This window comes from Grus americana, chromosome Z, assembly GCF_028858705.1.
Source record: "Grus americana isolate bGruAme1 chromosome Z, bGruAme1.mat, whole genome shotgun sequence".
NCBI classification, from domain to species: domain Eukaryota; kingdom Metazoa; phylum Chordata; class Aves; order Gruiformes; family Gruidae; genus Grus; species Grus americana.
Genome location: NC_072891.1, coordinates 3,892,929 through 3,905,402, shown reverse-complemented (window position 1 = coordinate 3,905,402; position 12,474 = coordinate 3,892,929). Strand labels below are relative to the sequence as shown.

Sequence of the window (12,474 nt, the reverse complement as noted above, 5' to 3'; positions counted from 1 at the left end):
CTCTAGAAAAGAAAAAGCTGGATTTCCTCATTTGAGGAAATTATTCTTTCCTAGAAGGAGGAAGGAATGAACTCAGAAAAACATAAACTAACACAATTTGTGCACTAGTAGGGAAAATACAGAGAGGCTTTGCACAGAAACATTCCTACAAAGACTGCTGATGTCAGGCTTTTTTAATTAAGGTACCTGTTGTCACATAGTGGGAAAATACTGCAGTTCTTATAGAAAACAGTGCAGTTGATTCCAATTAACTGAAAAAGGTTGCTAACATTAGTTAACCAAACACATGCTCAAGTCTGCCAGCACATAGCAGGAGGTTCTTCTCCACCACATTAACACTGCTTTGTCCGTGTCTAAGGCCAACCAGATTATCTAGAAACTCCTTCATACAAAGGCACAAACACTTAACGCTTCTACTACTCTTTCAATAAAGCCTTCCATACAAGAATTAATTTGAAACATGGCAGAAGTGATAAGGTTGTCAGAGACACGTTCTCAAGATGCAGCATTTCTGTAACTTTTTTAGGCCAACAGACATTTTTCTTCAGTGAACCTGGTTCCAGAAGGTAAAGTTAGGAGTAGGTTGAAACCAGTCAGCTATTAAATTCTATTTTAAAACTTTCTGATGAAGATTTAATTAGATCTGTATGCTTTTGTTACAAAACAAATGGAATGTATTTAGATACGACACATAATATTTTAAACATACTCCCCTAGCAAAAAACCCCTATTTTCGTCACAAAAGATTGAAAGAAACAAACAGAAAAAAACCAGGATTTACAGAGGACTACTGCCAGTATTGTTCGGCCTGAATTCATGTCACTATGCAGAGGGATCACAACTAGTAATCCCAAGTCTGGAAAGTAGCGGAAAATAAATGTTACCTGTATCCATGCTTTGGTTCAACTGCTGGTCACTTGTTTCTCCATCTTCACTGATGTATCCCGGAGGTGGTGTTTCTGTCAAAAAAACCACATAAAATCCACCTACTGGTTCAACGAATGGGGAAATTTGTAAGATTTAGCATTTGGGGTTTTTGTCCTCAAGTCTTCACAAGCTTCATATGATACCCAAACATTGAATTAGGATTTCATTTTGCTGTCCCTTTTTCCTTCCAGTAGGACCTCAAACTCATTACCTGCCTTACTATCTATGTAAAATATATAATCTCTTCTATGCCAGGCAATTGCTCTGGTATGTTATATAATTGACAGATAATCCTTGTTTGTTCCATTTAATACAAGATACTCTCACTACAATGAGTAACAATTTTGCAATTGTGATCAACAGCTTTCACATTTAGTAGAATTACAAATGAAAAAAACCATCTGGTGACTTCTACAAAAAAAAAAAAAGTGAGCTGTCTTTATGTAGTATAAGCATCAGATCAGATACCCTCCCACGCCTTAGAGAAGTTGCTAGATGTAAAGGTTATTTTTCAGTTCAGTTCCCAAATCCAGTTTTCTTCAATACCCAACAGTTGATTTCACTCATTAATGATAACTATATTATCTAACTAGTTACACTGCACAAGCTCCATTATCGTTACTATTACTTCCAAGCTCTATTAAAATGATCATCTATTGTTTTAACTAGCTTTCTTTAAAGATGGAGTTTCACAGACCAAAGGAAACTCAGTAACTACTTTGAAGCGTTCTGATACTAGAAACGGTGTCTAATTCCACAGAAATATCTTCAAAACCCAGGAGAGTATGGTTGTTCCTTTTCTCCATTCAAAATGTACTTTGTAATCCAGATAATGAGGTAACCAACTGCCTTTCAGGAAATAATTTTCTTTGAACTGGGCAAATGTCTTTTCCTATACATTAAAGGCAAAACCTGGATTTCTTTAGTGAAAGTGTTTGAAGCTAACTATCTCTACGATCGCCTTACAATTGTCTCTGAGACATCCAAGACATTAAACACATTTAATTACATTATTACCAAACAGCAGAAATTTAAAGATAAAGCCTTTTGCTTAAGAATTAAAATCAAATTATATCAAATAGCATGTCTGAAATTTACTATATTAGCAGTATAGTAAGATCAGAAAGAAGTCAGAGAGAGGAAACTAGATTAAGTCAGTTGATTAAATAAAAATGAACTGGAAGAATTATATCTTTGGATCATTCTTGTGTGATAAATATAGATGTGACAAAATTCAAGTGAGAATTTAAAAGGAAGATTAAGGGAAATCTTGACTAGCAAGAAGTATGATGACAAAAATCGTACTTGTTTTGACTATTTTTATAGAATTCATTGTGATAAAGCGGACTCCACCCATCTCCAAATAATTCGTTACAATTAAGCCCACAGCCATGGTAAAAGGTCAATAACCCATTTCCAATCCAACCCACACCTCCTGTTTCCAGTTGCTAATCTAGGCTCTCTGGCACAGATTATTTTCCATACCTAGTCTCTGTCTGAACAGAGATTTCCTCCACCTAGTACTATTAATATTGTTTAGGGTCAGAGGTTGAGCACCACCATAGCTCGAAAGAAATGCTCAAGTGTGGCATTAAAAACTCTTAGCAGATCTTGAGTGCTGCCAGAAGTTTGGACAATGCAGCTCAGCACATCTGTAACCTGAATGGGAACATCCAGCCCCAAAAGCCACCCTGCACCTTCGTTATCACCATCTTCCAAGCTATAGATAAAACCAACCTCCCTGTAGACCAAGTATTGAGACAATATTGTGGTGCAAAACTAGCACAGTTGTTAGTCTGGCCTACCGCTAAAGAAAATGGTTCTCTAAAGCAAGCTGTCAAGACACACAAGACTTATCAGAACCTAGCTAAATATTCAAGATTAAGTCAGCAAGGTCAAATAAAGTAAGATGCCATGATATGAATATAACAGGACAAAGAGTCAGTGACAAAGAGAAGGAGGCAAGGTGTGGTTAGCTGCATAAACATTTGAAGATCATGTGAATACCTGCAATCACTTTCTGCAAATAACTACCTAGAGTTGCTTTAGCTCATTTCCATAGCACTGGATTTTCAAATGGTGGCTTTCCAGTAAGTTGTTTGCAAATTTTATCAAAAGCCCTCAGATTGAGTCAAAAAAGTATACCTAAGTTAAGAAAGCAACACCAACTTCTAGCACCTTAAATTGCTCTTTAAAGATCTGCTGTCCCTAGGTGGCAACAAACATGGCAGAAATTAAACAGATGAGATGAAATTCATTGACATTTTTGGTGCTACTTCAATTGTTGGATACATTTAAAGAAAACATAAGCAACACCCTGTTTAGGACATGTAAATGCAATTTGTACATTGCCCATATTTGAGTTTCAAGGCAGTCATCTTATTCTTCAAGAGAGTCCAGACCTGAATTTTCAGCTTGTTCATAACATAGCTGTATTAAACATTTATGAGAAAACTTTAGCTCCGCTTGGTTTTACACTCCAGGGAACTTCCTGAAGAGATAGGAAACAGGAAGTTGGGGCAGGAAACAAAGGTCACTGGTTTTATGTTTCAGTAAGGGTACAGGCTTTTGGGTGCGCTGTAGCAGATTAGTCTTGGTATTTGTTTTGGGGTGGGGAAGAGGCAAAGAAGGGGAGGAGGAGTTCTTTAAGAGTTCAATATTATTAGGTTGTTCTTTCATACTAAAAAGAAAAAATCTGTATGCACACAATAGTAACAAATACACAAAGCAGACCTCGATCGATTGTGAACTACAGATCAAAACACTTTTTAAGTCACTATTTTGCAACTTAAAGTTTTCTTCATGTTCTACACGTGGTGAGACAGAGCAGCAGTTTACTACTCAATCTCAAATAAAGAGCATTTGGCAACCTCTATATGTTTGTAAAACAGGCTTAAAGCATGAGGTGAAGGTCTACTTTGTACTCATTAGCATTTTGAATCTTAAATAAGCTACTGAAACCAAGTAAGCTATTGTGAAACCACAGCAATGTGGTTTCAAACAGCAGTGTTCAGGTGTTTCCATTGGAATTTAAACATTAAATCAACCAGATTTAATTTATTGCTGCATCTTTCAATTAATTTGATTACTTAGGGGGATGAAATTACCAACATTGTACCACTGGAACAGTGTTAACGTGTACTGTTTGTGGTAGGAGTTAAGAAAATACCTGGTATGTAATTGCTTTGTGGTTCAATTCCAGCTGGAAAGTTAGTGTTTTCAGGAATGGAATGGGTATAGTCATCAAGAGGCGGAAGCTCCGTTAGAATCTCAGTGTGCCGTGGCACCAGCACAGGAGGCAGGACTGGAAAAGCAAAATTCAAAGCATTAGTAAGACACTCAAAATACACACTTCTGTGAGCTAAAAGGAAAAAAAAACCCGAACAACTAAAACATCTAACAATTTCTTAATATGTTTTGAAATTTTGTCTGTCAGTACTGCCAATACTGCAATTGTACTGTTAGTTACGAGAAGAATCAGATTCCTGAGGTAGTTCTTGAGTAAGATTATTCCACATTAGCGAAGGTAAGTCATCTCTATTCTTTTCAGTCTGGACCATACTTAGCCAGCTGGAAACACTATAAGTGTTTGTCAGGGGTATTCAACACATTTGTAAAAATTTTTCAGTTTTTACTATTAAAAACTTCCGGGGGATGGTATTCTCAAAAGCTGTATCTCTAAGAGTCTTGTAGTTTTGGCAAGAGAAAGCATTATCTTTCTCTACTTTTCATTTAAAATATTATGCTGAACAAGTACATACAGATGCTGCTATAGAAAGTAAGAAGCAGTCTTCCTACCTGGTGTCTCCACTCTCTGGTAGTGGTAAGGATTTACACATACTTCATCCTTTTTAAGATTAAAAGCATATTCACAGTTTTCAATTGCTTTAAGTTCATGGTGACTGTGAAGATCTGGCCAGCGCCACAAACGACAGTAAATAACATGCGGTAATCCTTTACGATGAGATACCTGCAGACGGCCATCGAGAGATCTATACGGGAAAGATGTTGAGAAGTATTTACAGACTGCATGCTGGCTCTTAATCACTCAAGCAACAGCGTACACACGTGGGAGGGGTAGTTTATTTATTCTCAGAATTCAGTGGATTGACACTGTTAGTGACATTTATACTCTTGTTAAAGGGCTTCAAATGTGATAAAAATGATGGTATCAAGCAGTGTCCTAACTTATTTTTGAGCTGCTCAAATTATTGCCAGTGAATTTAGAATTCATTAAAAGCCACTTTACCTCCAACCAAGTATTTAGGGTGATTGCTTCGTATACATTTTTTTAAAATGCAGAAGATGGTTGTTAAAAAAGAATAAAAATAAAATCACACATTTAATAGTCCGTTCCGCTGCTAAACCTCAAGGCTTTGCTGTGGCATGGATGCTTTATGTCTTTAAGCATAAGAATTCCCACAGGACTGCAAATAAGCCTATAAGCAGTCGGCTGCCCAAGTGATCCACATGGCAGTATAACTGTAATGCAAAAAGCATGAATGCATATCTTGTAAGGGCTGTACAGTTTATCTTCTTGACTTCATCTGCCCTGCTACCAGCTGAAAACGTTTTGCTAGTTTTAAGACAGACTGCATATGCTTGCACAAATGCAGATGTTTATGATTGTTATGGGATGGGAGACAAACCTCAATACACAAATCAAGTAATGTGACATGAAAAAATAAAGACCCTGTTTAGAATTTGCCCACCATTAACTACTGAAGAATTTACAAACCATTCTTTAGTAGCTCGTATCTGAGCCAATTAACAAGATTTAACGGAAAGCTTGTGGCATACAAAGCAGTTTAAACACTTTGTAAGATTAGGTCTAAAGAATTAAGTATCTCAACTTTGTTAATATAAATACCAAATCACATTAGACCTTGCATTTAACAAGTCTTCCCATTCTTTCAATGGCACTGGCGTGAAAAAGGAATATTCCAGAATTAGAGTTTCATTGGTCAAAACATCAGCTGAGAACACTTGGATTTCTACACTGGCAAGCAAGTATTTTAAAATGCTGTACCGTGAGAGGCCTAGGAAGCATTTTTAGTCTATTTTACAGCTAAAGCATCCCATTACAGACCCTCCAAAGCCAATCCCTCCCACAAGATTTCTATGATGCGAGAGAGGGCAGAATATTCACCTGGTTTGTTCAGAGAAGCTGTAAAGGCCTGCTGTATCCCACTGATCTATCGTGTTTGGTGTACTCAGTCCCCAAATTTCAGAGCAAGTGCTGTGCATAAATTGAAAACAAAAACAAAAAATTGATATGAATATGGAACATGGTTATTCAAAACACCATGATGTCAAACATGGAAAAATGTACAGAATACTTCCTTTCACATAGAAGATAGAGCATTTTTAGACTTGCATTTAAACTGACATCTCATGCTGTATTTTCTATATGAAGGAGGCTATCAAAATGGAACACGTGATTCAAGGTAAATGATAATGTTTTTAAAAGGTGAACAAATCCTCTGGATTTAAGTAGTCAATACACTTGTAATGTTCCTTAAAACAGGCAAAACTTCCTCAGCCTAGCTCTTAACAAAATTAAATTTTAAAGGGTAGTTTCTGAGTTGGGTTTTTTGTTTTTGTTTGTTTTTAAACATAAGCTTCCCTAAGATTTCAAACAAAAGGCCATGTGTATCTGAAACACCACAATCTAACTTTCAGGTACCACCACTTAAGCATTAATCTCATTCTCCACACACATACTAACTTGCTGCTTTTCCCAAACCAGGAAAATTCAGACCCTGAAGAAAAGCACATTGTAGCTGATACTTCTCACCGTTTTCTGTACTCTCCTTGATTAAAGAACTAAATATTCTTTTCTACTGCATACAAAACACAGAATGCTTAACACAGTTTTAAAGTGTAGTATTGTAAGACTTAGCTATAGAATAGCAACTTTACTTTAATTGCTGTATCAAGCAGGAAGAAAGGAGAGACAACTAATTCTTTACCAAACTGGTTCAATGACAAGATTGCAACAGTGAAGAAAAAGGAGCCTCCAGTGATAGGCACAAACTAAAAGCAGCAGCAGATTTAAATAAAGCAAGAAAACAGCATGGGCTTGTAAACACGCAGCAGACTTTCAGAAGCATAAATCAAGCTCAGCTCTATCACAGACTTGCTCTGTGACCACTGAAGACTCACAGTTTATTTTACACAAGTAACACACAACTAGGCTTTGCACCTCAGAAATGAAGAGAATTTGGTTGACAAGCAACTTACAACTCCAAATCCTAATGATGAAGCCTGAAATTTGACTGGCTGCTACACTACCTTTAAAGTAAATAGTCTCTGAACAGTTGCACCAAAAGTTCCTCAAACTCCCGGTTTTAAATACAGGATTTGCTATTTAAATTTAAGCTACTATACATTCACAAGTTTGGACTGAATGCTTACGGGAAGAGAAGTGAGGTAGGTATTTTTACATCTCCTTCCTACACAGGGAAAATTCATTAGTGTTATGAAACAAGAGAGCAGACAACACAGCACTGTACTTAAAAACATTTTCAGGGCTGACAACCACCCCAATTCCGTGGTGACTTTAATAAAACATAACCATGGGCTACTGATGAGGAGAACGAATGGTTTGTCCCCCCACTTCTTGCCTTGTCCCACATGCCTCAATTCCAATGCTGTTCCAGGGAGGCCGAAATGTCCATGCAATTGAGCAGCAACCCAAATCAATGAACTGGCTATCTGACCACAGAACATACGTGGCTGAAAATTAATGTTTTAACTGACTTTTCAGCCAGATCATTTCTTCTATTCAGTGTGGAGCTACAAAAGCACTACAAAGGAGGAGCGAGAGTGTTGACTTTTGTCAGCAGCCTGTATTTATCACAAATAAAATATGACCTTATACATTTTACTGATTATGGACCCATCTTGTACTAGATGACCTTTTGTCTAGTAGAGAGCAGTAGAGTGCTACACGTGAAGGCCCATTCTCTGATATACATCCCGCTCTTCAAAAGACGACTTGTCCTGAACAAGTTATGTCCATCTCAGACACAAGCAGCATCACAGCTGTCCAGAAACAGAGTGGACAGAAGAGGGATACTAACCATCACTGCATCAATTGGAGCCTGCAACCTCTCTTCTTCATATTCCTAAGACGCCTCCAGGATGGCAGGCTGCCAGAAGCTGCCTAAGGACTGAAATAGTTGCCCTGAAGCCACACAGGCAGCCTGTGAGACACCAAGGAGCTTCCCTACACTGTACTGTGTCCTTAAATATGTACCACTACTGCTGGTAAGACAGATCATCGTGCACATTAAATTAGAAGAACAATCAGCAGACACAAAGCCTGCTGCATATTAATTGACACAGCCAGCTCTGACAGCTGACTACCTTTGAGCAATGGATCCTTTATACAAAGCAGTGCTCCAAAGCTGATGCTGTCACACAGATTACACGTTCCCAAAATTGTGGGGTGCATCACTGGTGTAAATGTGACATGCCGTGCAGTTGCTACACAAGACTTTTAAGACAGGATGTGCAAAAGTAAAATTTTATAGCCCTTGACAAAGCGTGATGAACAGGAACAGTATTTTATATTGCTAACCTCTTCTCTCTATAAATATTCAAACTATCAGAACTGGCAGCATATTCCATAATCTACAGAAAGACAAACAGTATCCTGAAGCGACTGTGTGATGGAGCCATAGCTTGCAGTGAAACTCATGGAGGGAGGGCAGGCCAGTGATCAGAAAAAGTGATCAGTTAGAGCAAAACTGCTCCAACATTCAGCAGCTTACATGACATGCTGTCTTCCAGGATGTATGTCTGCTTAGAGCTGGGATTACTATCCATGTCTTACTGGTTCATCTACACTAGGACTATACTCCACCTCCAATAATTCACAATCAAACACTGAAGAGCCTGCAGGAAATCATCCTGTATGATCAATAAGTCAGCTCAACACAGCTTTTACTGTTCACTGGAAGCAATATCTGAGGAAATAAAATGGTCTCCCCACTCTCCTGCTCGCATAAGAGATCCACTGCCTAAAAGATGCAAGACCGATCCCCCACCACATCACCCAGATGGTAAACTAATGCTCTTAATATTCACACACACGCACACCAAATCAGAATGAAATTCCTCACAACCATAAAAAGCATACTTCATACATAGCACTTCATGAAAGGCTACAGTATGTTCATTCATACGCAATACCAGGACAGAGAACAGACACTCCTACTCATACCAGAAAGGTGGTGACTGGAAAGGAGGTGACTGCATTCTGAAAGACATTTAAACAACCACTAAATCCATCTAAAAGGCAGACAAGAGGTACAGACTTTTTAGCAGTACAAAATTACTCCACCAAAACAAATAGGAGGCATTCTCTCCTAAACCTACCTTTCTGAAGCATCCTAAACCCCTTGGGATATGAAGAGCCCTTCTATGCCTTAGTCCATAAAGAATTTGGAAGAATCAAGGACTAACGTGTACTCGTAAGTTAAGTCTTGTCTGGAAACATTCCCAGGCCCTGGAACATGATCATGTATGCTAGAAAGCAGCTAGAATATTCCCCAGCACTGGACTGTGCCAATTGCTGTTCTCCCACACAATTCCCAGGTTTGTGAGTCACACACCACGGGGACCACTTGCAGCGGGCAGTTCAGATGCAGCCACCCTGCCCTGGTAGCTAAGACTTTAAGAGTATGGACGAGGCAGTCCTGAGCCAGTTGGCCACAGTGCCTGGGAACATTCCCAGGCACGTTTAATTTATTAGAAGGGAGGCAGCCAAGACATATCACCATTTCACCTTTAGAAAGCAGACTGCCCTCAAACCAAAGTCTAGGAGCGCACTTTGGGCTTCATGTTTTACCAAACAAGGGGTTTTGGTTTTGAACTCACTGTATTCTGCAGCACTAGTAAGTCATCATTGTTTCCAAAATATGGCTTCTGCATCCAAGCTGTACTTAAATCTTTCTTGTGTACAGACACCACTTAAATATACTCCAAAATACAAGCTTAAAGCTAATATACTCCCTCCCACCAGAGCGGACACTTTAATTCCAAGGATCATTTTCATTGCTGTTCTCAAAACAATTTGTCTGCTGACAGAAACGAGGTCAACTATACAAAAGCCAATATTTTTATCTTTTCAACGCTAGCTTAGATTAGCAAATCACCATGTTCTGTGGCCTCTAGCATTCCCAGAGCAAGGTTGCTTGAATACTAGATTGCTGCTTTTGCAGACCTCACAAAATAAGTGAATTTAGTGTAAGGGACTTCAGGGATATAAAGCATCAAATTGGCTCAGTTTCCCAGGTGTTTGGAAGTTCTAACAAAAGAAAACTATTTTCTAGAGAAAGGAGAAAGGCTCAAAGTATACTTGCAAGGAATAACAACTACTCTTTGAGACCCAGGGATTTTTAGGGAAAAGTCAAAGTCTAGCAGACATCTGGTTAAACTGCTACACACTCAACCTGGGACAACTCAGTCCCGCAATTCCTATCTTGGGACTGACCAGAGGACTGATGTGGTGAAGCAAGGGTCAGGCAAGTTATTACTGGGTGGAATCGAAGCTACTTCCATCGGAGCCTTTCCCTAAATGGAAAGGGTTCAAGAGTTGGTGTTTCAACCCGACATTTCATCTTCTTATAAGGACCAGCATCTCAGATGATATTGTACAATTCTGGCGAGAAGAATCTTTAATGTGGCTATCAGCATGCAACAGCACACAGTATGCCTTCACTTCTTCCATTTCATCATTTCCTTTAACAGGAAAATCTGAGTTCCAAAAAAACCTACTCTAAGCAAGAAATTACCTAAACAGCAAAGAGCTGTAGCAATGCTTCAAAATTTTGAGACAAAGTGCCAAAACTGCCTTTCTTTAGTAAGACAGAAAATACTGACGCACACAATAAAAATGTGGACACAGGAAAAATCTAAGTATCAAAGATAACCAAAAAGTATTTGTCTTGCCTAGACTGTGTATCACAGATGATGATCCCAATCAGCATCAACAGTGCAAACCATCTTAGTGGAATAATAGTAGCTGTAACTCCACTGCAAAACTGGACTATCAAGTCCCAGTTCAAATATAGATGAATTATTGATCTGCCCAGGAAGGATGAAGATGGACAAACGTGGTTGGTGCCACACTCATAAGCAAGCAATGTGAATGCTTGCTTTAATGTATTAAATCCCTATTGGAGGAATCAAGGTTCATATGGAAATCTGTAATAACCAGATATGAACTACATGGGATGAAACAGTCTAAAGTAACACACTATAGTCACATTCAAGAGTACAAAAATACAGATGGACATCATTTCAACTGGAACACACTGCCCAAAAATAGATTCTTGTATTTGTAGTATGATTAGGTGGCAAAGGACACTGACCCATCTAGGTGAATAAAGGAAGAGGATAAGGCTGAACAGGATAAGATGACCATTGCCAACCAGCATGTTAATGTTAGTCTGTCACAGTACAACCTCATCTTGGTGAATACAGAAAGCCATTTGCATCGTGGCTTGCAGTGGCAGTAATCCTGAATTAGAAACTTCAGTAGTTAGAGATGCAACTGCACAGAACAATCCACTGTTGAGGGATGGTAGTTGTTTAAATAAGTAAGTTTTAATTAGAATAAATTACTTAGGATTATAATAGGGTGTGATTTGTGCTGTTTGCTTAGCTTTACTTAGCATGAAGAGCTAGATTTGCTGAAGCCTGTAGGCCGCAATAGAGGTATTTTTCTCAGTAATTTTCCTAGTAGTTTTCCTAACAGCTATTACAGTGCTGTGTTTAGTCTTTCAGTATGGGAAAGTATTTTGGTATCACACTAATGTCCTTCCCAAGTCTGGGATCTTCAGTTCTCCATGTTCCACCAGGAAGCGCAGGTGCACAAGGAATGTAAACCAGAAGATAAGGAGGCTCCAACCTTTGCAAAAACTGCAAAAGCTGCAAGTCAACAAGATAAGAGCCTGTCTGGACACAGAAGAAGAATCCAATTAGACGTTAGAAAACCCCAAAACAAGAGTCACCATTGGACTAAAGGACACGTGGGCAGCACGTGAAGGGCGTGTGAGGGGCGGGTGTATGGGACCCAAGGCTACGATTGCCCTGGGATTTCTTCGGTCTCAGTCCCTCTCTTTGGAGGCACCCAGCCCGGGCTGATCCTGCTGCTGCACCTTCTGATTAAATTAATTTTATAAAATCCAATGTCTGAGACTCTGCTGCAGGAAATCTAGGGTCCAGCCTGAAGAAGGAGGAAGTGTACCCAAGAATAAGTGTGTGTGAATGCTTGGGCAGAAGCTCCTCCTTTAACACCACAATCGCCTCACTGATGTCCAGATTCCAACTAATAAAGCCACTTCAGGTGGGTACTCAGCCTAGGCTGCATAATTCACTTTCTCAGCACAGTAAAAAGCAAGATGTACTGATTTGCAGATCCAAGCAAGTAGGTGCAAGTAATGTCCGAACGCTCATGACCACAGCATCAAAGAAGTTGGTGCCTATGCATGGCACTGCACTGCACGCACTCCAAGACATCCCTGTACTTTCCCC

General features: G+C 39.1%; 1 protein-coding gene across 4 annotated transcripts in view; it reads right to left on the bottom strand.

The window, feature by feature from the left end:
* The window catches only part of SMAD2 (SMAD family member 2), a 55,603-nt gene that overhangs the window by 9,286 nt on the left and 33,843 nt on the right, over positions 1–12,474 (bottom strand). For 3 of the 4 annotated variants that reach the window (XM_054810015.1, XM_054810016.1, XM_054810019.1), the window contains 4 exons: positions 6,077–6,166; positions 4,726–4,919; positions 4,097–4,231; positions 885–959 (listed from right to left, as the gene is read on the bottom strand). In XM_054810015.1, the coding sequence (XP_054665990.1) occupies positions 885–959; positions 4,097–4,231; positions 4,726–4,919; positions 6,077–6,166 (494 nt within the window). The remainder of the gene's footprint in view (positions 1–884; positions 960–4,096; positions 4,232–4,725; positions 4,920–6,076; positions 6,167–12,474) is intronic. The other variant, XM_054810018.1, reaches the window with a different exon arrangement.